The 27,023-nt window shown below is 45.7% G+C and overlaps 1 protein-coding gene across 1 annotated transcript; it reads right to left on the reverse strand.

The window, feature by feature from the left end:
* Nucleotides 1-136: 136 nt before the first annotated feature.
* On the reverse strand, nucleotides 137-25,626 carry plekhh2 (pleckstrin homology domain containing, family H (with MyTH4 domain) member 2; the record flags this gene model as incomplete). The annotated part of the gene is made up of 29 exons (XM_079169542.1): nucleotides 137-1,613; nucleotides 2,329-2,478; nucleotides 2,723-2,809; nucleotides 4,187-4,316; nucleotides 4,696-4,832; nucleotides 4,948-5,089; nucleotides 5,190-5,287; nucleotides 5,391-5,546; nucleotides 7,271-7,448; nucleotides 8,258-8,355; nucleotides 8,725-8,904; nucleotides 9,709-9,821; nucleotides 10,731-10,839; nucleotides 11,068-11,247; nucleotides 12,173-12,253; nucleotides 12,372-12,530; nucleotides 12,623-12,709; nucleotides 12,842-12,955; nucleotides 13,642-13,778; nucleotides 13,887-14,037; nucleotides 14,126-14,220; nucleotides 14,294-14,369; nucleotides 14,902-15,797; nucleotides 16,078-16,263; nucleotides 16,347-16,428; nucleotides 16,589-16,672; nucleotides 16,789-16,938; nucleotides 17,034-17,096; nucleotides 25,504-25,626. 29 exons carry the CDS (start codon nucleotides 25,624-25,626, stop codon nucleotides 1,428-1,430), a joined length of 4,428 nt encoding a protein of 1,475 aa, XP_079025668.1. The 3' UTR covers nucleotides 137-1,427.
* Between the last annotated feature and the right edge of the window lie 1,397 nt (nucleotides 25,627-27,023).

A 27,023-nucleotide genomic window follows, 5' to 3' on the forward strand; every position in this document is an offset into this window, starting at 1 on the left:
TGTCAGGGACCTGTTGCAGGTATCAACTCGTCAGTCACATCCACGCCAATGACGAGGCTGCGACGGCACGGATTGTTTTTATTGAAAACACATTTTACACTCTGTGAAACCTGTAGCCTTGTTCCTGTAGTTTTAGTTTATTCGAGCATTGTACAATAATTAAGACATTTTCCAATTTATATGACAAATAAATACACCTCACTGTATACAGGCTGGGGACATCCTTAAGTACCTTGTGTAAAAAAGCACAAAAAAAGGCCTGTTCTTCCAGTTTCTTTAGAATACATGGGTTACTACATCTGATCCTGTTCTTTAAAGCTTCATGTGTGTCATGCCAGGTAACAAGTAGAACAGAGAAGCCCAGCAAACCGAAATACGTTTCCACCAACCTGTTCCCTCAATATCTGCCACATCCTCTTCCCGCCTTCCTCTAAATCAACTTCTGCCAAAAATCACGTGAAACATCTTTGCTGGGTCTCCGGCAAGTCCGCCGCAAAAAAGGCTTCCGGTATTTGTTTCTGATCAAAGTTTCACCGCTCTCCTGGCTATTCAGTAACTAAGAGCACACGGGGTCCAAACTGGCACACTAAACGCTCAGTATCCTATTTGGCCATTTATTTCAAGATGGCACGAACGGAACGTCTTTTCTTTCCTGTCTCACCTGCATTGAAACTGAAGAGAATTACAAAAAAAAAAAAGAATCTGAGAATGAACCAGACCGTGAGATTGATTTTGTTGTTTTCTCTCGTCTTCACGTCGATTGCATTAGCGAAGCGGGACGCGAACATTTTTCGCCGAGTGTTCTTGCCTCCTGCTTTCATCACATTGCTCCGTATCCTTCATTACACAACAACAGTCTAACCCTGTGAGGGTTTTGGTGCCCTACAGGAGGACAAAGACACAAAAACACCCTCTTAATTATTCCTTAACAAAAGCCTCATCGCCTCTTCTACACCGTGCATGACTGTGGAAAACAAAAAACTTTACTTCAAAGAGCAGCTCTACAAAAAAAGGGAAAATGTGCCGCGCAGCACGGATAGATTATTGAGACATTAGCGAGACATCAGAACGCTCAAGTCTGTCAATAAATAGTGTCTTTCAGGAGATATCAGCAAACTGCTGCGACCTCAGCAGATATCAAAGGTACCAAACAGGCGAGAGAGAGAGAGAGAGAGAGAGGCCTGAACTCATTTGGATTGAGCACTCGTGGTTTGGGGTGACAGTGCTCATCACTTTAGGTCGGCAGAGAAGTGAACATTGCACATACCAAAAAATGCATCCAGCCCATGTGAGACACATCTACAGGATCGGACTGACAAGAAAGAGGAGCTGCGTGACGATGGAATGAGGCCGAGTGCAGCCGTGAATGAGTCCTTGAGGCAGCTCAGCTCAGTGAAGATTTCTCAAGAGTTTGAGTTTCCATGCCGTCACAGCAGCGTGGGGGTCTTGCTGGGGCGTCCCAGTGCCGGCGGGGATTTGCTCCTCAGCTCTTTGCTCTTCAGACTGACGGGCTGCGCCACCATCAGGGCCGGGGCGGAGAGGTGGTGGGCGGCGGCCTTCTGCTGATGAGCACTGTTGACGTAACTGGAGACGAGGAGGGTGATCTCTCTTATCTGTTGGCGAAACACAAACGAGAGAGGGGGGATGAGAGACTGTGACTCCGCTGAGAAATCCTTCATGTGGTCGGTTTCAGCCGAAGACTGGCGACATAACGATGGCAGGAAAGCATACTAAAGCATACTCCGCTTTATGGTCTGTTTGACTCTAAATGGACCATCATTTACTAAATGAACATCATGCTGTATTGAAGAAGGCTTAAAGCTAGAGATTGAGACCATAAACTCATGTTTACAATGTTTACTAAGGTAATAAATCAAGACAGAAGTAGAGTAATTGTCTCAAAGACAATACAATCGGACTTCTTTTTGCAACCAGAGGAGTCGCCCCCTGCTGGTCAGTAGAAGGAATGCAGGTTTAAGGCACTTCCGCATTGGCTTCACTCGGCAGAACCAGAAGTGTTGCCTGCGAGCGAAGGGTCAAAGAAAATGTGCGCATACGCATCACATGAAGTTCAACTTTGGTGAACAATGACTGGCGAAGTCGGATTCTCAACCAATAGCAAACAAGTGTGTGGTTGACCCCACTTGGCACCGCCCACATTCAGCAGGAACTCGTCGGCTTTCAAGCATGTGTTGCACAAAGCTGATAGACATGTTTGTAATATTGTGTTATATTTGAATGTGTTCTTGTTTCATGCAAAACAGATCCAGCGAAACTGCATCAAACCAGCATGAGGAGGGCGGGCGAAAAGGTTCATCTCTCACTAACCTTTGAGGCGTCGGTCGCAAACAGGTGTTTCTCCGTGGGTTTGTCTTTGCCGGCGTTGCCACCGCTGCTCTGTCCAACAACCAGCATGAAGTCCTGCTTGCAGCCCCCGAACGTCATCAGGTTCTTGTACGAGTGGGACGCCAGCGGCTTCTGAACACACAGACATTTGACAAGATTCTGATGAAGAGGGTGGAGCACAACGCGGAAACTAAAAATGTGCATCGCTATGTGCTCATTGCTCAGCATCCAAACGCCGCGCATCAAACAAGTCCGTTTGATGTTTCCGAACCATTTCACGCTCCGCTGTGACTTATACTGTAGATACCACCTCTGTTGTCAGTAACGGTATCACGCCTGGACAGTTGCAGGCAGGTCTAACACCAGAGATGCTTACGACAGAGTTGTGCTCCAGAACGCTGATACCATCTTCGTGCACCGCCAGCCAAACGCGTGCACCTTGCTCTGGAGAGGGCGTGATGGACTAAAACCAGAAAGAAGAGATCAATTCCTAATTACGTTCTATAATATACCACAATAAGATACATTGAGAGTAAATACAAGCAGTATGCAACACAATCATATTACAATGTCACTGTCCTTGATCCTCACCCAACAGGGGACACATGAAGTGGACTGTATGCTGTATGGATGTTAGTGGACTAAACTGTTTACAAGCACAACAATGACTGTCATTGAGTCCTCCCGCAGCCAGTACTTTCGCAGCTGCCACATCACTGACATCACTGTATGTTTTGTCAGTGACCAAAACTAAAATGGAAACCCCCCCCTGTACGAGTACAGTACGGAGAGTTTTTGTTTGAAGCTGTGTCAGCGAGGTGCTAATTACCGTCCGACGCTGGTGGTGTTGTTTTCAACCTCGTGAGTAAATGGCCGTGAGTCATCATGAGAAAATGCGGTGCTGGAGACACCTATTGTCGCGGGGACTACAAAACAAAGGAGGTTTGTAGTACTTATTATCCAGCTGTCTGTCTGTAGAGTCACCAAGCTTAAAAGATGTGTAGTTGAGATCAAAATGAAGGGTGTGTCGGCAGGTGGGTGTGGTCCGAACAAGGGGACAGAAAAGACTTTTCCCCAATAGACGTCTATAGGAAAAGTGACGTCAGCGGATGAAGAAGACATGAATAGCTGTTGTTTAAATCATGAGATCAAAAGTTGGAAAATGAACTAATAGCCGAACCAAGAATTATTGTCCTTCCTCTATTCATGTGAATGAGCCCGAGAATGAGCGTGGGCCGAGGTCTGGGAGGCGGGGTTAAAGGAAATGCTAGTGCGTGTTACTCTATGGGCCTTCAATGGACGCCGCCTCCGGCGCTGGATGCAGTTCTCTTTACACATCCACGGTTGGATGTGTTACACCCTTTGCCACAATTTGGTGTGGGGTGATCCCATCACAAGAGAGACTCTAGCTCAGCTTTATGGTCATTTGTGAAGTGTTGTACTGAATTGCATCGTCTGGTATAAAATATTAGGAACAACCACGTTGTACAGAGCTTGCTATTTCCTTCCTCAAAATGCAGTAATCTGTCACCATGTCAGTAAAACATTGACTGGAATTTGTCTCGGTGTGCGCTCGAGGTAGGCAACAACAATACAACAAATGCACTTTCTGACTTCCTTCTTTTCTGTGTACAGAAATGAGTTTGTTTGTTTTTATTTTATTTTCGTATGTATAAAATGTTCCTAATAGTTAACTAATTAGACTCTTTGTTTGTTTGTTGGAAGATCACATTAAAGATGCATCAACTCTGACATGTTATTTGGGCATTAACAAATAACCTTAATGAACAAGAGATTACTGTACACACACACACACACACACACACACACACACACTTACCTCTGCTTCAAATAATTTGGCACCAAAGAAAGGCCACTTCCTGGCAACGGTCAGGTAGATCCTCACACACTCAGAGGAACTTCGACCCCTGAGGGAGGCCCAGCGGGCGGAGAGACGCTGCAGCAGTTGCCTGAGTGGCGGGGGAGGGGGGGAGGGGGGGGGGGGGAGGGGGGGGGGCAACAGTGTTCATTTTGAAATTGGAAACTTCAGAGTAGAATCAAACTATTTTCCACAGAGGTCTGATCGGATTGGATTTGTTTGAATGACGCAAACACTGATTAGAGTTACTGTGTGTTCAGGAGTGCGACAGGAAATAAAAATGAAAACTGCCAGGAAACAACTTCCTGTGATTGAAACCGACACTTTATGACGGTGACAACAGATTGTGACATTATAACTGAGTTCACAGACGGCATCGCATTAAATCGACCATATAAAAGAATAGATACACACACATTGGAAGCGGGAAACGTGTGTGGACTGAGCCAGCCTTCAGTGTGTTCTGGTACCTGAGCTGCTCCTCAGACGTGGTCCTGCGGTAATGTTTCGGGTAGAATCTGTCCAGGACCTGCTTCAGGGTTTGGGTAGACTTGGTCTGGGCCGGTCCAGGAGCAGAGAAGGGACGCTCAAAGTCCCCAAACTCCACCTGAACACAGACACAGGAAGTGTTACACTGTATTCTTTGATTTTTTTAAGGTGGGGTCTGGTCTAACAAACAATAATATGTGAAATATGTGTCACTGTTTAAGTAGCTTTCAGACCTGGGCCAGCAGGGCAGCCATCTCCAGAGCCAGCTCCTTGTTGACCGGGAAGTGTCCCGCGACGATGGCCTCATTCGTCTGATAAGCCAGCAGCAACCTCTCCCTCTCTGACTCCCCCCTGACCTGGAGAGAGAAGTACAGCCTGCGGATGGAAAGGTACGGACAGAGGTTGTAAGAAATTGTGAAAAAGAAGCAAAGAGAAGGAGAGGATGAGGGATGGAAGCGGCTGGGTCCTTCTCTACCTGTTCTTGTAGGTGAGGCGGACCGTCCTGGTGTTTTCAGACTTGCCAGTGTGCTGCTCCTTAGAGGCCTGCTCCCATTTGGAGATGATGTCACAAATCTGCGGGGCGGCATGAAGGTGACCAGATTATCGCTAAGTGCCAGGAAACCAAGGCTGCCTACATCTTAAAAAAAAGTAACCATCGCATGAATAGAAGGTGCACCTTGATGCCTCCTTGGAGGCAGTGCTCCAGCTCTCGTCCGGTGGGGTCGTCGGTGTACAAGCTGAAACCAGATAACCCCGTTTTCCTAATGCCGGTGTCTTGGTTGAGGCGACACTGGAACTCGTCCACTGTGGTCGAAGCATCGAAGCTCACCACCTATGGGAATGCAATTTAGTCAGTTAAGCTCCTTTAAAAAAAATACTTAGACACAGTGGTGCTTTAAGCTAAATGCTAACGTCAGCACACTAAAATGCTCACCGTGACAATGCTAACATGTTAAAGTTGAGCAGGACAAAGAAGCATTGTTACTGTCATCTCAACATGTACAAGAAGCAGCTCTGCATGGCTGTACTTAGCCATAATTGTACTTTAAGCTAAACTCTAACAACAGCAAGCTAACATGCTCAATGCTAACATGTTAAAGTTTAGCAGATAAAAGGAAGCATTCTTCCTGTCATCTCTTCATCTAACTAGAAGTAGCTGTGTGGCTTTCCTTTTTTTTATACTTAAATATTTTATTACGGGTTGTTTTTTGTACAGCAAAGAAAAACAAATCCCCAAAAAGTTAAAAAAAAAGAATAAACCATGGAACTGACAAAGAAAGACCAGGAAGAAAAACAAATGAAACATAAATAAGTAAATAAGAAAAGAAAAAAATACATAAAAACAACCGTCAAACGTCGTCCGAAACGCGTGTCAATCATAAATTCAGCCCAACAACAGATTCGGAGGGTTCTATACACAGCATTACTTAAACTTGGATCTAGATTTACACACATCCTGTTTAAAGACAGTATTGTCTTCTGAAAAGATAATGTGCATCAGCCAATTTCTTTGTTCTGGACAAATATTTGATCCATTTGGTCCATCTTGCTCTGTATGTGTCTTTTCTTAGTCTCAGAAGGAAAGTCAGCTTTCCTTAAGCACAGAGGTGCTTTAAAAGAAAATGCTGTGTAAAGTGTGACAATGCTAACATGTTAAAGTTGATCAGGTATAATATCTACCATGTTAACCATTTTAGCTTCGAGTGTAAGCATACTGACTAGGGCTGTATTCGACCAAAAACCTTCTAAAGTCATCTAACACTCGATTTTGACAACTAATTCATTTAATCGACCGATCTGTAAAACTGAGTTTTTACGATGAATCACACAAAAGCATCACTTTGATTTGTGTGTTTACCAGATATGTGCTTGTAAGTTTCTTTTATATAAGTCATTCAGGATGAAAAACCCTAAAAACGACTAATCAAACTAAATAAATCTCAGTCGACCGACACCAAAACGACCGATTAGTCGACTAATCGACTTAGACTGGGACAGCCCTGATGCTAAGGTGTGCTACTTAGCACCATGCACAAACTCCAGCTGGGGCTGATGGGAATCTTAGGAGGTTTGCGGGACAAAGTATTGCATTTGAAGACCAACAACATGATTACAGTTAATGAAGGGATACTACAACATTTCATGGAGTATCATGTCGCAATATTTCCTTTGTTATTCTATTTTAGTCGTGAAGCAGATTTACACAAGTCCAGAGCTGATACTAGACTGTGATGTCATCACATCCAGCAAGTACACAGAGAGAGAGAGAGAGAGAGAGAGAGAGAGACAGGGAGTGACAAAAACAAACACTCCCTCAAGAGAAACCTTGACTCAGAGCGTACAGGTAGACAGTAGCAAAGGGAATTTGAAGTATGGGCGCACGAGTATGACATGCACATTAAAACACACAGCGACTCTTGACAGTGGGCCGGTTATGTGTAAACTGTGCGTGACTTGAGGCGTATGTGATGTAATGAAGCAGCGAGAGCCAAACTGAACGAGCTTTGAAGGAGCCACTGCTATTGTTATCTACCTTTCTGTGTGGTGTATTACTACCTGGTAGGTGTTATTGAGGAAGTGGACAGGGACGCTGAATGGCAGGGAGTGATGATAGGGGTTCCTCAGCAGGATGGACAGGATCTCCATACGGGACGGCCTGACCTGCCTCTCGCCCTTCTGCTGGGTCCGCTCCATGGAGCGCTGGCAGTAGATGGCATACTTACCCACCTCCGTCCTGAGGACACAGTGGTGTAGAAGTGGGACGCACATCAAGGACAATTTACGTACCGTCAATCTGAACAGTGTCGCTGTGTTTTGCTCAATGATAATGATCAATCCAGTTATTGATCCTCATGTGTTTATGCTGATAAATTCGCACTTGTGATGAGTAAACTGAATGTGTTTAAATGTCTATAATTGGTGGAGTGCCCCTTTATTTGAGTGTAATTTAAGTTGTAATAATGGTGATTGTACATAAAGAACTATATTGCACTTAACTGAGGTATATAAACTGAGTTCAAGTTGATTTACCCGTCACTACATCCCTGGAGGGAAGCTACCACACAGACTGCAGTACAGCATGATTTACTAACTGACTGTAATAGGCTGGCTCCAATATAATGTCAGTATTATCTCATTACAGAAGGTAAGACAACTCGGGCCAAGCACAGGATTCATTTTAGTCGACCGACAGAATATGAACTGACAATTTGTTCGATAAATTGATTTACTTGGTTTTTGGTCATTTTTAAAGGTAAAAACTGGAAACATTCTCTGGTTCCAGGCTCTCACATGTGAAGGGTTTTCTTCTCGGTGCAAATTACATCTTGAACAAAACAAGACATTGGTTCTGGAGAAACTACCTAACATGTTATAAATATAATTCATTAAAGAGAAAATGATGGCCACATTAATTATGACTGAAAACAATCGCCGTAAGTTAATAGAAGTACAAACAAGTACACGTTTTTTTGCAGTGCTTCTAAGTGGTGTTTGCAAAGGTCATGTTGCATGCTAACGTTGGGGGCCCTGGTGTTCTCTCACCTGGAGTCTCCGTGTCTTTTGAGGTGAACCTGGAGCAGCCAGAGGAACGGATGCTGAGGCAGAAACAGTCCGACACACAGGGCTAGAAACTGCCAACCCTAAAGAAGGACGCACGGGCACGAGGTCAGAACAAGCTGAATATGAGACAGAGAATCAGCAAAGAAAGAACCTGGAGCACCAACGTGTGAGGGACGGGTTGGAAAGCTGCAGCTTCTCCTTGTTGCATTTTAGTATATCTGGTTATAGGCTATCACACGACTACAGGAGAGCCTTTATATAACCTGAAATTATTTTTAAACGGTTTGGAGTTGTGAAACCATGTTTTTTCTAAGCACCTAAAAAACATGTTCTCAGTTAAACCCTGATGATTTTGAACTGTTTCAGACACCCTGCCCTAATCAAACGTCAGCGTTTTTCCAGTCAGTAACACAGGGCCACTGCTGCCACCGTGTGGCGAGAATGCAAACCTGCAGGGGACCCGGATGGCCGTGCGGCTGCCTCCTCTGGGTCTGCTTGATCAGCTGGCAGAAGAACTCGTTCTGAAGCTCGGGGTGGGCCAGGCACACCTGCAAAGCACTCTGGGCCAGCGAGACGTGGTAGTCGATGGCCGGAGCGTCGATGGCCACGTTGATGAAGAGCTGACAAGTCTGAGGAGAGACGAGGGACGTGGGTTTTAAAAGACAGACGAGATAGCACTCTTTGATTGAGTGTGTGTGTGTGTGTGTGTGTGTGTGTGTGTGTGTGTGTGTGTGTGTGTGTGTGTCTGTGTGTGTGTAACAGAGTTAATGATTCCACTTGCCATCGCTGGCCATTATTTGCCAGTTACTGTATTATTTAAGTTATTACTAATCCATATCATTTCATATTATTTCCTCTATTTCTGTAAATATAATTTATGACTTATCATTAGTTTCCACGGAGACAGGTGTGTTGTGTCACATTAGCGCCCTCTGCTGGCCGCCGGCAGACTTTAGTGGTGCGCCCTACTTTGCTTATCCAGTCTGAAGCGAGATGTCTCCGTGGTAGGTTGATCTGTGACAAGCTCCGTTGTGATATCTGTATAAGTCCCTTTTTGTTCGTAGAACTGTTTTAATTTATAATTTTTAGAGCAAATGCTTTTATACTGATAAGTTTATTTAGCATTTTATTTAGTTACATGTTACTGTTAGTAACATGCTAAGAGCTAGCTTAAGCATTTGTTTCTTTACTTGGCAGTTCCCGGAGTTTGTGATCACGAGGTCGGCTGTGAGACACATAATATACCTCTGTTTGTTACCAGGTATTTCATAACATGTCTGACGAATAAACGGCTGATTGGAGACCAAGAGACACAACGTGTGGCTGAATATAGAACACAACGCAAAGAGAGAGAGTACACAACTGCTACATGTGTGTGTGTGTGTGTGTGTGTGTGTGTGTGTGTGTGTGTGTGTGTGTGTGTGTGTGTGTACCTTAAAGAGTTTAACGGCCTCGGTCTGCAGAGCTTGTGAGGGCAGGGTGGTGAGAGGAGACAACAGGGCTTCCTTACTGAAACACAACATGGGATGTCTCCAGATCTGGGAGTCTGAGAGACAGAGAGCAAGGCTGCTAGCTGAAGGCAATAATGAGAACATCTCATACAAGTTAATGAAATATATACATGTCGTATGAAATATTTAGAATAACTATGAAGGAACCAAAGTTAAGTGACAAACAGAGTGGAGAAGACATACTGCACGTACAGTATTGGTTTACCGGTACGTTTTCGCCACATCTTGTTTTGCATGTTAAATAAAAAAGAAGAAAAAGAAGAAATGAATTCACTGATTTGTATCATAAACCTTTGGTTGATGATGATGTTGTAGAAACCACTCTCATCTCATTCGGACTGTGTTTAATACGGACACACGTTCCTCACGTTTGTACATCAGGAAAACAAGCAAGATGAGAAACGCTTGAACTGTTCACACAGTGAGTATTAACGCCTCCCTCTGATGTCGGTTACTGTGTTGGTTATTGCGGATCGTTGTCGTGATGTAATATGATGTATGAAAAAGATTTACTTTTAAAGTAAAAAAAAATGCAATCAGCTATTTATGGAAGGCCATTTTCACCATTGTGATAAAAAAAAGGATCCTGTAAGTCATTAGAATGAGGAACCGAAATAACGACTTTGTATTTAAAAACAAGGTTCTTGCGATACTGAGTTATTATGAGCAATTTTTTTGCGATACTAAGTCATCACTTCAAGATACTGCGTCATTAATTTGCAATATTAAGTCATTATTTTGAGAAAGTTTACTAAGTTAAGACTAAGTCTTTTAAAATGTCATTAATATACTACTCATTACAATAATTTACAGGATCTCTTTTTTTCCATCACAAGACTGAGTCTTATTTTTATTTTACTGACGCATATGGGCTTCCATAGACTATTACCAAAACCCAATGAAAGACACAACAGAAAAGAAATACATTTGTAAGAAATGTTTACTTGGATCTCCATCCAGTTGGAAGAGTTTTCCCACCAGTTGTTCGAACTCAGTGCCGACTTTACCCACTGTGGTGCCCGCTGCCACCGACAGATGGTAGAGCCACGAATCCTACAGAGCGACACGCAATAACATCAGGGACACTAGAGGCACAGCAAAGAGACATCTTCACATTCTTATGAGCACAGAATCAGGTCAGGTTAGATCAGCTCTGTTTAAACCTATAAATAGTCAAATTCTTGCATTAGATTTATAAATAAAATTGTAGACGAGAAGAATTGCAACAATGACAAAAAAAGAAGAAGAAAAAAAAGGACGAACTTCCGGAGCGACACTGACCTTTTCGTGGCGGGACTCGATGAGCAGGTAGGTGGGCCCTTGCTCTTGTGGATGGACGGCGAGGGTGAAAGGGGCCGTCTGTAAGCCCCGCCCACACGCCTTTAGGTCATCACCGGAGTCCCTCGACCTGTCCACCTCCTCAACCCGGGCCTCCCACAGCTTAATCTGACCCAGGGGGAACTGAGAGCACACACACGAACACGCTGAAATACAGGGGAACAGCTTTTTGCACCTCTGAACTAAAGCTCCTTCCTGATACATTTTTTTACAATTTAACGCTCTGAACTACAAACCCTGTTAAAATGCATGTTTTTTTTAACAATCGCCAGAACTACACCGTTCATCGTAGCCAGAAGCTGTAAAAAAACAGCATTATTATTATTAGAAACTTCGACTGAACTGCAGGCAGCTGAACACAGAGCAGAGAGGAGAGGCTGTCAGTAGAGGTTTTAAACATGTTAATAGTTCAATCTATATAGCATGTAGCTATATAGATACACTTTGTTTTCCAACGTTGGTAACACTTGTGGGCACTTGGAGAAATGTTGGATGTATAGATTCCATTATTTCACAATTTCTGTAAAATAAATGATCAGAGAAATTAAACTTTCATTTTCTTTCTTTTTTATGATTTATGACATGGCAACTGTGTCAAACTGCACAAAAAGACCTTTTTGAGTTCTCTCTACTTGTAGCCATGATTGTGCTGTTTCCATACAGGTGCACGACTTTGCACCATATTTCAGCAGAAATCAAGGCAACAGAGAGGAAAATGTGACAGGACCGAGAAACAAACGCCCCGAAACTGCTCTGGATTCAGAGATGCTCAGTCCATCTGAAGCGTGCGTCACTTCAGAGATCTGCTATTAAGGGACTAATAGTCCCTTAATAGTCCAAGTTATCCAAGTTAACTTGGATAAAAATGAAATAATTAGAACCATAATTGGAGTTATGGAGTCAACATCTGATGGAAAAATGAGGAAATACAACATTTAAAGTAAAATCTATGACGAAAAGGCAACACCAATAAAGTGTTTACCCGACCAGAGCGTTCCAGTTCTGTCCCCACATCTTGCAAACCTTAAGATCTGATGTTGAATCTCACCTTGTCCTCCTGGCTGCGGAAATAGTACAAGGTTTTTCCAATCAGAGCGCACCAAACCCGCTTGGAGTAGCCGTGCTTCACCTGCCGTGGAGCAAGGACACATTTCACTTAAGATGTAGAAATGTTTGGTAAGGTTGTATGTGGTTTTGTTTTAGTTTTTAAGTGATATTTTGAGATTGACATTTGAAGGTTGCCGGACCTTGACGAGCAGTCCCTTCATGCCGGGGCGAATATCGGGCTGGGTGAAGAGCGGACTGGCAGCCTTCACCCTGAGCACGCTCTGCAGCACGCGGAGCCACTCCTCCAGCAGGTTGGGGGAGTCGGCCTTCAGGTAGTACACGCGCTTCCCCGTCACTACCTGCGGCGCACACGGCGACAATGGGGGAAAACAGGATGGGGTCATTCTGGGGGGAGTAGATAATCGAGGATGGACTCAAAAATAAAAAATACCTGGAGGACTTGTTTTCCCTCTCCGCGGGCGATGCTGCTGGTGGCGTTGACCTCGATCTGACCCTGAGGTTTCCTGATCACGTCGCTCTGTGGGACGATAAGAAAGTTATCCGTCAACAGAACGCTAGATAAACACCACTCGCACCACCTTAAACAGCGAGACGCTAAAGATATACAAGACAAAAATATATGCAAGATATAAAAGTGTGTGAAACCCACGGGTGAGTTGTAGTAGAGCAGCTCTCCATCTTTGAGGACGAACCAGCGTCTCTTCCAAGTCTTCTTCCAGGTCTTCACCATTTTCAACAGGTAGCCTGACTTCTCCATCGGTTCCTGCGAAGACATGACACGGTTCAGTTCTATGTCGTACGACAGAAATGTCCCCTCTCACCGTCTAGAGAGTTTAATCTAAAACCGATCGAGGTCGTATTATTGCTCTGAACTGACTCTGTATTCTCATTTGGGAGCTCGTAATTGACATGAGTTATTTTGGTATGTCCTCCTGAGACCACAGACTGTATATAAGAAGTGGACGTAGTCATTGTGACGTCGTTTTGAAGCATTGACTTCCGACGATTTGGTCGTCGCCATCTTTTTGCAACCAATGAACGGAAATGACCGTATTTAGACTGCGGAGGAGTGAAGTAGAGACGCCGTACACGGCTCTGGTAGCTACCTGTCAATCACAGTAAGCCCGCCCTGAAGCATCCCCTGCTTTATGGTCTATTTGACTCTAAATGGATTCTCCATAATTTAATAAATGAACATCGTGCTGCATTGAAGAAGACTTGAAACTAGAGATTGAGACCATAAACTCATGTTTACAATGTTTACTGAGGGAATAAATCAAGAGAGAAGTAGAGTCATTTTCTCATAGACTTCTATACAACCAGACTTCTTTTTGCAAGGAGTCAGTAGAGCGAATGCAGGTTTAAGGCACTCTGGCTTCACTCGACAGAACTGGAGGTTGGAGACGATGAACAGACCGGTCTCCCAAAAGAACAACCTTCAGGACTCACGCTCCTGCCGTTGTCGCCGGCCGAGGAGCAGGTCTTTGGGAGCTTCTGCTCCGGTTCAGAGCACTCTGTGTCGGTGGAGTAGGCATCGGGAGGGATGGCGTAGTCGCTCTCTGATGTCATCGAGGACATGGACACAGCTGGAGGAAGATAGGAGGATGAAAAGCAAAGTTGAAGACGGAGCACGCGGGCTTTCGTTCCGCCTCGTTGCGCGAGTGCGGCGGTAAACGTCCTGGGACGTGCTGTACCTCTCTTGAGGGAGCGCGGGCTGCCGTCCTTGCGGGAGCTGGAGGAGGCGCGGGAGCCGCAGAGGGAGCCGTCCTCCTCCCCCGAGCTGGACGACTCCTCGGAGCTGGACGACTCGTCCGAGCACGGGCTGCTGCTCAGCAGGGTGGCTTTCTGCGAGACGAGAGAGAGGGGGGGGGGGGGGGTGGTCAACGCACAAAAAAGAACAGCCAACTCGTAGAGACGTTTAAGCCTCACTCACCCCCTTCAGAGTGGTGTAAACCGGAGCTGTCATGTTCTTATAGACCAGGGACGTGTACATCACAAAGGCGGGATAGGAGGACTGGAGGGAGGGGTCTGCAACGTACAGATCACAGGTCAGTTAGTCAGTACCGTTGGTGGATTGAATCCTCTCTCGTTCCCGTCTCACCTTTGCTAGCAGGGTCCGTGCAGGACGTCTCAGACAGGCGGATTCCCGATTTAGCCACAGCATAGATGCGACTCTCCTGTTGGGGGAAAAAAACTTGTAGAATTATCCCCCAACAAGTTCTACCAGTAGAGAGAATATCTTCTGACTTACTGTGCATCGATACCTGCAGCTGGCATTATTTTGTGATGTTGCAATCTTTTGTCACTATATATATATATTACGCTCACCAGCTATGGGCTGAAAACTCAGTATTTCTGTTAAAGGGATAGTTTGTGTGTTTTGAAGTGGGGTTGTGGGAGGTTCTTAGAGGATGTCTTTCTTATCTTATCTTAACTTATCCAGAGTCAGTGTATTACCTGCAGTTACCTGACTGTCTGCACGCCCCCAGTTTGAGTACCAGCAAAGTAATGTACTCCTGTGGACGGGGGCAGTGACAAAATGGCCCATTCTAATAAATCAATATCTATTTAAGTGTATAATATATTTAAAATATTTCCACTGTTTGACCTTGCCTTGAGACCGTCTATGTTCCAAATGGGGAACACCAGACTCCGTAATTCTACCTCACAGACCACAGGAGCTGCTGGTCTCAGTTTAGATTGTCTTACCCAGGAGGGCAGCCTGTGTAACGGGGGCGTAGGGGGAGCTGAGCTGTCACAGCTGATCTCCGGACCAGGTTCCGGTGGACCAGTTGAGATCTGCAAAGCTGGAAATGCAGGCCCGGCCCGCGAGCCCGTCTCCATGCCAAGCTGCTGCTCCTGGTCGAGGTCCGTTTCCTGTGGCCGGAGTGGGCGCAGCATGCTGAGGGCGTTGCGCGTTCGTCCGTGCGCGGCCTCGGTGCTGATCGGGGGCTGGCTCAGGTGCCTCTTGGCCAGAGCCGCGTTCGTCGACCCGAAGCCCGCCGGGGTCCGCAGCCGGGGCTGCTTGGGCGAGGCCGGGTTGTCCCTGGGGTCCTGGGGCGGGTTGGGTCGTTTCGGGGTGAGGGCCGGTGTGAGGATGGGGCTGGGGGTGTTGGCTTCGCCGGACGAGGATGAGGAGTCGAGTCGCTGGGACTGGAAGCGTTTGTTGAGCTCCTCGGAGGTGCGGTCCTCCAGCTTGACCCTGTGTGCCTCCTCCTCCTCCTCCTCCTCCTCCTCTTCCTTACACCCTCCCAGCATCCCATCCGGCAACCCCAGCAGGCCGAAGCCGGGCCTCTCAGCGCGCTGCATGTCGTCGTCAAACAGAGAGCTGCTGTCGTCCGAAGCAGTCAGGTAGGTCTCACTGCCGGGGCGGCTGAACTCCAGACCTCCACCTCCCCCTCCTCCTCCTCCTCCTCCTCCTCCTCCTTCTCCTTCTCCGTCTGACGCAGCGCTGGAGAGCACGGAGGAGACGCCACGAGACTTGGGTCCACGTGTGCTCTCATCCAGGCTTTCAGATACACTGTCATCCTCCAGAGGTCCGGTCCGGCCCAGTCTCTGGACTTCTCCGTTTGTCCCAGAGGAGGCTGTCTGCTTGCCGCCCTTCTCTGTCAAAGCAAAACATGAAAATACATAACCAACAGGTGTGAAACAATTATTTTCTTTGTTTGTTGTTGTAATACTCAGTTTGGCCACAAGAGGCTGAAGTGTACCTCCACTGGAAGAGTTTAAATTCACATAACTTGCTAAACAACTTTTACATTCCTCTAGATGGGACTTCATGGATATGACCTAATGGCTAAAAAGGTCTTCAGAGTCACTCTCCAGCGTCCTGTTTCGCCCAGAATCAGTTTCCGGATCCAAAGCTGTGAATCTGTGGTGACTTACCGGTTGCGTCTCTGCCCCCCGTCTCCCCCTGGGTGGAGAGGGTCCTCTGGCAGGGTGCCGGTCCAGTGAGCACCTGGGGGCTCTTCCCCCTCACCTGGAAGCAGCCGAACGTCAGGCTGCTGAGACGCTGGGCCTCACCCGGTCTGCACAGGACGCCTCGCCCACCGCCGCACTTCTGCTCGAAGGCTGCGGACAAAACAAATCATCATCATCATAATAATATCGAGTACCTAGTTTTGTACATGGAAAAAAACAGACTTGAAACTCACACTGCACTTGTTTCTGCAACTCCCCAATCTGAGCCTCCTGCTGCTTGTTGGCTTCTCTCAACGCCGCGTTCTCTACCTCCAACTGAAGAAGAAACGTGTTTCAAAATAAAAGTCTCAGGGATTAATCTGATGGAATGAAATACTGGTGACCCTTACTCACCAACCAGTTTAAATTTTTGCCACATTTCATCCATTTCAATACGTCGGTGCGACTTGAAACCTAATGCCATCATTTAATTTACCTCTGACAACTTCAGCATCACCCATTCCTTGATCTTGGCTGCTTTCTCCTCCACTGTTTTGGCGTCCTGATGTCGGATCTGTTTCTGGTGAAAGAAGACGCAGTGTGTCAATACTTGCATGCCATATCTCCCTCTACGTTCTTTTGCACCTTGGCGTCCACCAGCTTTGATGAAGTTCCTCACGCACTATTGCTTTTTACCTGCTCCTCCAGCTGCTGCTCCAGCCGGGCGACGGCGTCCTCCTTCTCCTGCACCAGGGCCTGCAGCTCCTGGCACCGCCGGAACAGACGCACCTCCGAGTCTCCCGACTGACCGTCGGGGGCCTTCAGCTTCTCCTCCATCCACTGCACCTGGGAACACACGTACACACGCCTTACATATGCACATAACCGACACACGCATGCTGAAAGTGAGCGAGTGGACACACGTGAGTCCGGATCCTGACCTGCTGGTGAGCGGTGAAGGCCCGTTTTTCGGCATCGATCACCTGTGTCTCCAATTGTTGAATCTGGGAAATGAAGAGCACAATATTTTATTCCAGTTTAATGTCACCTTGTTTTCATTCTCACAATATCTCACTACTACTGAAATATCAACTGCCCTTCAGTCCCCGAGCCAAACACAACAGCACCAGATAAGGACAGATGCAGATGTTTTGCAGCTGGACTTTGGCCATTTCTAGGACACTCAAAGTTTACTGATGTATCTAAAACGTGCATTTACATACTAGGCATTTATCAACAAGTTCCTCTATCTAATAATTGCTTTAATTTGTCGCAAAATCCACTGATATTTTTCGACAAACTCATCGTTGTTTATTTCTTCTTATGCTTGAGTCATGTTTGTGTTGTCCAATTGCCACCTTTTTCTGTGGATGTCCAATCGGTGTTCATGGTAAATGTAGTACATTGACGCAATGAATTCAACCCAGTGAGCGCTATGTTGACAGAGAAAGCTGGGTTTCTCCTGCTCGCGGAGCGGTAACCAGCAGCGCCTACACGTACCAGCATGCATTGCAAGCGAGCTTTCCGATGCCCGGGGGCATATCCTCTATGCGCAGAGGCCGTATCCTCTTGCACGGGCCTCTCTCCGCTGCTTATACTACTCTGGCTCCAATAAACATGGCAGAATATCCGAGTCAGCAAAAACACTGTAAAATGTTTCCTCGTCCACAACGTCCTCATATTTCGGGATGTCATTTTCCCCTCTCGGAAACGTAGCTAGTTTGCAATATGAGTGAAGAGAGGTCTTTTTCTTTTCCTTTATTTACACAGTGGAACTTACAGCAGGTTATGAAAGTGCCCCCCCCCCCCCCCCCCCGGCTACCCAGAGGGAGGACACTAGAAGCTGAAAGAAGCTGAAACATCCTTCCATCCAACTACGTCACTGTCGCGTCACACGGCGGCGCCGGACGCAGTAGGAATGGCAGACTTTGCAGCCGCGTACTCAGCTTTCTTTCTCACACCGTAGAAATATACAATGCAGCGCAGACTCCACTGCAAAAAAAGAAGATGACATTTCTTTTTGACAATTAGTCCATTTGTTTACAACACTTCTATCCAGAAGTGCTGCACACAGCACCTTTAACCAGCTTCATAATAATGACGAGGTGTCACATCCGTAAAAAAGGCACAACCGGCTCTTTGTTTGCTGAGATCAGAGCCGAGCATGTGGAACCTGGTAGGAGTGTGTTAAAACTGCAGCAACACTTAAGGGTCACACACAGACACACACACACACACACACACACGGATGGACACGCACATGCACGAGGACAAAACGCCCAGGAGGGAATCGAGGAGAGAGACGACTTCATGAGCAGCATTCCTCTGAAATTCCTCGGCTCAAAGTGGCGGAATCAGCAGGAGGAGAGTCTCTCAAACCTCAGCGGATTCATGGAGGCAAAATATGCGGGAATGTGGATGGAAGTTCTCCGCGTAGCAACTCTGCAACCGCCGTGGCTGGAATACTTTTGCTCCGTGTGCACATGTACAAATTAAAGTAGATTATACGGGAACTTCTGGCAATCTCTGTGGGGGGGGGGGAATGGGCCGACGCACCAGAGAATGGGATGTAGCTAAGAATAGGACGAAGTGGAGATAATGAAGGAAGTCGTTTACTGTGGAGTGAATACAGCAAACAGAGCTTCACCTTCTCCAGTGACAGATTGGCTGGTGACAGAAAATATAGTTCCCAGACACAGACAGTGTTTCTGAAGTGGGTTCCGTTTATGTCAGCTGTGTTTGGTATGGTACTCAGCCACGTGTAGCACATAGAACGCCATTTAATACCTTCATTCACGATCATACTGATAAAGTGTGATGGAAAACCATTGTGGACAATACAACATTTATTTGTATTCTGCCACATTTTTACAGCTGCAGCATATAACAATGATTCCTAAATATGTAATTCATTATATTAATAAGACCCGAATAAGAATGAATAAGAAAAGGGACGGATGGATTAACCAATTAACAATCACCAAAAGTCTTGGGTAAAAAATGTCTATGTCTATATATATATATATATATATAGATTAAAATGGTTCTGTGTGTGCACAACCATTTTTATTTATTATTTTATTTATTTATTTATTTATTATAGAATTCAGCTTTTTTTGGAATTCCTCCACCCAAATTCCTGCATGTAACTCAATTTCCTCCGAAATGTGACCTGGTCCAACGCTTTCAAACTGGAAAGTGACTTGCAGCCAACACACAAATGTCAGATGTCCTCTGCTGCTGCCAGCTGCTTGGCGTCCACGGTGGCTCTGTTAATAAATGCTCTGTAGAAATCAACAAATTAGCGCTGGAGTTAACTGAAGCGAGTGCCGCTCCGCTCCATGACCAAACAAGTACAGCGTGACGAGCTGAAACTGTGTTTAGCTTTGCTCCTTTGCGTCTGTTGACTCCCAGAGAACCAGACCAGGAGCGGCGGACCCAGCTCGGTCCAAAAAAGCGGCCACACCCTGAGCCAGAGCCGCTCAGAGTTTCCACTGCACATCGCTCTCTGGATCAACGTGGAAGCGAGGCCTTCACTGTTCTACAGTGGGACTTTGGGATTCTAAGGGTAAGATGGTATATGGCTTTATGTCTCTGCATGTCCACACTTGCAAGTGTCAGATACTGTGACCCAATTTACCCGTCTGTGCTGATAAAAACAAAAAAATATATATATTGTACTCGACATCTTAAAAACTAAGTAGTATCGAAACGTCTCCAGTCAGACAACAAACCGCGTTTGATCCTTTTTATACCCGGACGTAAAAAAGAAACCACTATTTGTGCTCGCAGCCAATCGGTGCAAGCGCTCTTCGACTGAATGCGGCGTGTGATTGGCCGATAAAAATGAGTGCGGCGGCGGCGGTGGCGGCGGTGGTGATGGTGATGGTGATGGCATGTTACGCCACTAAAAACTCCCGGTCACCAAACAAAAAAACAAAGGTATGAAATGAGGTACTCTGGGAATTCTCCTGATCTGAATCACTTCACGCTGAGCCCACTTCCATGTTGATCAAAAGCCGACTAGAAGTCACACGAGCGCGCTCTGTATAGATCCCCCGCTGTGCCACAAACCACGTCTCTATAACCGATATAGCATCTGGCGCAGAACGGCGAGTTAATTACAGGGGTTTTTAGCGCGCTGCAGCTAGAGACGACACACACACACACATGTCTGATGATGATATTCTCCTTTGTACCAGATGCGTGCAGCTAGTGTATGTTTTCCTCATTCTGTATGTTATATATAGGATGAATAAGGCCTGGGTGTGCACACACGCACACGCACACACATGCACACACACGTGACCCTCTCCCTCCCTCAGCCTCCATGTAACCTCCAAACGGTGCTCTATCACCTCTGTGCAGTCCATTCCCCCTGCTTCGGATCCAAACTCCAGCTCAACTTCCATTCCTGGAATTCCACAACTGGCGCTCTGTGGCCGACCTCCATCCTGGACTACCCCCCCCCCCCCCTCCTCCCCCATCGCTCCATCCACAGCCAGCTCACAAAGCCTCCCTCTGTAGACGCTGCGAGTCACACTGCTGACCTACAGCTTTTTGTACCGAGGAGTTTCACCGAGTGTATAGTCACAGTTGTTCTCAGGAGGACATGCTGTGAAACTACAGTTCAAATGTGTTCATTGTCAAAATATGTCCGACGATATTAAAACTGGGGACAAACTCACCTCAAAAACAAGTCTCCTCTAACACCCAGGACACACTGTGTGGAAGAAGTCTGAATAAGTCAAGGTCGGTCGTCGGCATCTATGTGGCGGTGAAAATCTAAAGCAGATGTTTGTCTGATATGGCTTGAACATATAATAAATAACAACAATAAATGTTCTTCCTGTTCCATCTTAATCTTAGACTTACAGATTTAAATCTCATCCATGAGTAGAAACCACATATTTGGAGGTTTTTACGGATTTACACATGACCTCTTCATATTTGAAGTGGACACTAAGGCCGTGCACTGCATTGAAGTTTAAAAGTATTGAATTCATTTCAATGAAATCGGAGAGCAGCAGATATACAAATACTTACACCAATAAACTTCTGCAATGTCAAACGTTTAACTGTTAGAAAATATTTGTTTTATGTCACATGGGGTTTTTAGGTTGATTTTTTTGCAGAGTTGAAAACTACACACTCACTATTTTTGGTACGTTGACTCCCGAAAACCAAAAAACGTGTTTAATGTGTTTAATGACGTTCATATTGACTGTGACTGGAACAGCCTTCCACATAGGAGGATGTTTTCACAATGGAGGACCAAACCAGAATATGCCACTCCACCCACTGGTGGTTTTGGTGTGTGTCTACTGTATGTACAGTATGGATACGTGTGTGTGTGTGTGTGTGTAGTCTGATGGGTGTATCCCAAAGGATAAATATACATATTTTCTTTTTTTTCCACTTATTGTCACCAAATTCCATGAAAAGAGGCGTACGCCGTCCTGCTGCTGAAAATACTCCCCAACCAATGCACCACTTCCTCCTGTTTGGGTAACGTCTGCTAATAAGCTACAGTGTAGCCACCTGTTTTAAGAAATGATTTAACCTTTAAAAAATGAAACTAGATATTTCTCTGAGACGTTTTGAAAGATTAGGTCACTTATCATTTGCGTTTCCCCTCATACAATATGCAGATGATGCACTATTTATAGGGACGAGGTTCAATGTGGAGATGGAGTGAAAATGATCAGCGAGTGTGTTACGCTGAAAGGGAGGAGGGGATAGGCCGACACACACGGCCTCTTTGTCTCCGCCGTGAGATGTGTAGCCTACTGTTACAGCTGGAGGCCCCGCAGGACGAAACTAACGTCCCTCCCAAATAGCTGCACACGCACACGCGACGCGAGTCCTCACTCTGTGCTAAAAACTGTTTATGAATGACTTTGAATTGACCTTCGTGCATACACGGGGAAAATATCTGACTGCTTCAACTTCCATACTCTAGTTCTCGTGGAACACACAAACACACACACACACACACACACACACACACACACACACACACACACACACGTATTTACTGAACGGGGTATTTCCTCCCCTGGGCGGCTCAATCTTTACACAATGCCTCATTTCTTCGTTCTTTCTCCTCATTCTCTCTCCATCTCTCTCGCTCAGGCTTTCTAGGACTTCGGCAATTTGCCAAGTCGACCCGCATGAATGTTAATTAACATGCGATTGACTCAATCAGACCATTCAAGCAACATCTCAACTATAGTCGTTTAAAATCGAACGAGTGGACCCAAAGCTGCAGTTTCTTCAGCACCAGAGGCCTCGACAACAGAGTGACTCGCTCACTCAAAACGACTCCTTCGTCCTCTTTACCAGCCCACCTCCACCGTGGGGTATTAGGGGGATTTTGTAGTGACGTACACGCGCCCCCGCACTGCTTTTAAAAACAACAAGCTTTGGCTCAGGCGGTGGGAGCCACAGTAGAGAGCAAAAAGAACAACATCAGCAGGGGGCTCTGCATGTTAACATGATGAGCTCATAGCATGGGCGGTCGGTCAGTGAGCACAATGTGATGGGTCATTCTAAGACAAACCTACGTGAGTTAAATAGCTCTGTGTTACATTCTGACGGCTGCAGGAAAACATCACGATCCATGATCCTGCATGACTTGGCAATGTGTGTGTAAAAGTCTGTTTCAATCATCTCTGATATGATGCAACTAGTTTGGGTTTACTGGAGAATTTTTTCATTCTACGCGACTAAGCTTAGCTGCATCTTTCAATCTTTTCAATTAATGGAAAAGCAATCGATCTTAAATAGAAGATATTGAGCATGTGATATAGAAGTATTTTGGTCAGTAGTAGGATGAAGAAATACTGCTTAACTCTGGTTGAACTCTGCATCCTTGGGAACTAAATCGGTGGTCTTGCGCATGCCGTAAAATGAAAGGATTGCCGCTATTCTCCGTCAGATTTACAACGAACTCACGGGCCTCATGTTACAGTATACGGGGGAACCCAAAGTAGCATGAGGCTGACATTTAAACTGGCACACGGCACTGACAACTGAGCACAAACCTGCTCAACTAACCAGTCAACACCACTCGAGGAGAAAAAGTAAACCAGTGACGCCGAGCTGAATTCGAGAACACTTTGTATGCTTAATGGCGTGTTTAGACCTTTAGACCGAGCTAAATTCAAAGCTGTCGAGCAGGACGGATAAGACTAAAAAACACACAGCACGTGTGCTACGTGGGCTGCAGAAAACCCACCAGGGCCGGTCTTTCTCCCGAGTCTCTATACGGGAGTTTTGTTTTGCTGTCCGGCTGAGCTTAACTTTGACTCTGTAATCAACTGGAGCTGGGTCAGTCCCATCATGCAGTGCGTGGCGGAGCCCTGTGGTCAGACTGCTGTTTACATTAGAGCTCTAATCAGCCTCCCTGGAGAGCGGCTTCAGATCTAGGCCACTGAGCGGTTTGGGCCGGCCCAGTGCAGGGAGGGACGGCCCAACACAACCACCACAACTCTCTGCTGGAGAGCGGAGGACGATGTGGTGATGTCGGCATGATTTTTTTCAAAATTTGGACATCGTCTGTGGTTGCAGGGTCCCCAGAGTTTTCGTCTCATTCAGGACTATTTTGTACCAAGTTTCGTCTGTTATTAAGTAGCTGATGCAAAACAAGCAGTGCACTGGTTCAGCAGTAAAACGGTCTGCTATAGGTAGGCTGGCAGTAATCGCAGCAGAAGTTGCTTTACATTCAGGTACTCATGGCTTCTCCCGTCCTCGCTCCGTCCTCCAGCCTGTCTCCATCTCTGAGGAGGTCCCAACCCCTTCAAAAGCATCTCGGAGGAGACGAGGGCCGTGTTAAAAAATCACATGATAACATACTATTCACACTAAGTGTGTAAAGTTGAGTGTGTAGCCAGTTCCAACTGCGTAGTATCCGAATTTTGCGTACGCGTTACCCAGATCTGGCTTCACTGCCCCCTTTCGACCTGCAGAGCTCACACAGCTGGAGACCCAGACCGTATCGCTGGGCCCGCTGGAGGGAAGGGAGGCACGGGAGAACCAGAACCAGGACTGCGTGTAGCAGACTGTCAGAAGCCTGGTGCAGTAAAATGAGATTATTTTTTTTTAAAGGGCTTCTAGTCCTCAGAAACACTAACTGCTTTCGTCCACAGGGACCGCCAAAATCAACACAAAATGAAAGTTCCTTGAGGTAGCGTTAAGCTACAGAAATAGACTTCCTATAAGAAGTGGACGTAGTCATCGTGAAGTCACCCATTGGTTTGAGGACTGTTTTGAAGCCTTGTGTCATTTTTGGCACCTTGTGTCATTTTTGGCATTGGCATGTTTTTTTTTGTAACTGATAAATGGAAGTGACCATATTTAGAATAAGGAGGAATGACGTAGAGATGCCGTATACGCCGTACGGCAGCAACCTGTCAATTACAGTAAGCCCGCCATAAAGCATACTCCGCTTTATGGTCTATTTGACTCTAAATGGACCATCATTTACTAAATGAGCATCATGCTGTATTTAAGAAGACTTGAAACTAGAGATTGAGACCATAAACTCATGTTTACAATGTTTACTGAGGGAATAAATCAAGAGAGAAGTAGAGTCATTTTCTCATAGACTTCTATACAACCAGACTTCTTTTAGCAACCAGAGGAGTCGCCCCCCGCTGGTCAGTAGAGAGAATACACGTTTTAAGACACTTCCTCATTGGCTTTACTCAACAGAACCGGAGGTTGCCTCCTGGGTACAGTTAAGAGGAAAAACGCGGTAGCTCACGTATATTATGTAGTGTAGAAAACACATTGAATAAACAATCCCTTATGAACTACTTTCATTGAGCGGTAGCTCGAACCGGCAGCGCCCCGATCGATACAGTCACGTGATGACGGTGCTTGAGTTTACTTCAGCGTGAACAGTCCGCTGGTAAATGGCATAATCATTTAGTACGCAGTCTAATCCTAGTACGTGGTACGTTACTATGTGAATTTGAACAGAAATCAGTTCAGTGATTGGTTATCTGATCTGACGGGACAGTAAACTAAATGAACATAACCACATGATTGTAATACTGTGGGTTTTTGGTACTTTTGTGTTTTCTTCTTATATTCTGATTGAAGTGCGTCTTGGCTCATTCAAACGATTTGATTTTGAGCATTTTTTTTTAATCTCACATCTGTTGTGCTCTGTCAGTAAACACATTTGAATCGTGCGTCGGTGTTACTTCCACTAGCACTAACAGATCGATAATCAACACTGGAGCAGCTGTGCATCCCTTAAGAAAAGGATGCTAGAGCGAGCGAGGACGTCCCGTTTGGTAAACACAATCCCTCCGCCCTCACGTCCCCACACGTTTCATCACTCAGACAATCGTTGAGCGCTTTCAACAACACATTTACAGAACGACGCATACTCGAACCCACCTTGTCGGCGGTGAGATCTCGAATCTTGACGATCTGCACTCTGAACTTCATGAGCAGCGCCTCCAGGACCACGCACTTCTCCTTCCAGTCCTCCTGGCTCATGGCCTCCTCGCCCTCCGCCATGCCGGGCCCGACCCTGTGGAAGACCAACGCGCAGCAGAGAGAGACAACACCTGTGATCAGCTGGGTGTCTCCTGTGGGAAATATGTTCTTTGCTACTAAATTCAACAAAAGTCAGCATTAGAGAATGCCTCATTTTTAAACATAACATTTCAGAAAACAATTGTCTTGATGTGTCAACCGGGGAAGTTTCATGGTGATATCTATATTAGTTGATTTTTAAAAACCTACTCACCTGTAGTGTGTTCAAAATGTCTGCCATTTTACAATCCATATCTTTAAAAGGCCGTTTTCTCTAAAGGTTTTTTCTCAGACTCTGAGCCAGAAATCTCCACTTCAGTAGTTCTTACATCACCAAACTTTACACTTTCATTCCTCTCTGTGTTCTGAAGGTTTTCATTGAGGGGTTTATTCATAGAGCATTCATAACCTGATTCATACAACATGTCATTCCTAACATGTCAAAAACTATTTTCTTTGATTTATGGAGTGATACAAAGAGATATCCAAAATCCCCTCTGCAAAAACCATCGACTCTAATACGTCAACAAAATCAAACAAGAACTTTGAACCTGGTTTCATTCAATGTTCACATTTCTGTTCTGGAAATGTGTGCACATCAATAAATAATGCAATGCCTCACTTGCATATTTACAAAATTACAAAACTTGTTCTACAAAATTGTCTTAATGTCAGTAATCAACTGGGGAAGTTTCTTGGCGCTCTCTATTCGTGCATCTTTTTACACTACGTGTCTCCCTTAAACAATGTTCATACCTAAGTTCCAGGTAATGACTTGTTTTCCTCCAGAACTTTTCTCTGGATCGGCTCTGAGACTCATAAGGATTAATGCTTACTTGTGTCAATATTCAAACAAGTGCCGCATTTGTTCTTTAAATAACATGAAATCAATCCAACATATCTGATTTTCTGATAGAAATCCAACGAGCGCACAAACATATCTAGACCAGAAAAAAAAACAGACAGGGAGTTTTCTGCTGTTGTGCAGATGTTTTGCCACGAGCCAACACCTGAAGTATTCCAGAGGTTGAGTCCAGCCGGACTAGTGGGCGTATAGCTTTTAGCCAAACAGGAAAAGAGAAAAGAAAAAAAAACTTTGCTCCAACACCCTCCATGGGACGGACTTGCATCATGTTTGTTTTATGTCCAGCTCTGTCGTTGGAAAACAGGCGTTACGTAAACACAGAGAGCGATGAGATGAGAGGAGATGAGATGAGAGGAGAGGAGAGGAGAGGAGAGGAGATGAGATGAGAGGAGAAGAGAAGAGATGAGATGAGATGAGAGGAGATGAGAAGAGAAGAGATGAGATGAGATGAGATGAGATGAGAGGAGATGGTAGGAGATGAGATGAGAGGAGAGGAGAGGCGATGAGATGAGTG

This window comes from Pholis gunnellus, assembly GCF_910591455.1.
Source record: "Pholis gunnellus genome assembly, chromosome: 11".
Lineage (NCBI taxonomy): Eukaryota > Metazoa > Chordata > Actinopteri > Perciformes > Pholidae > Pholis > Pholis gunnellus.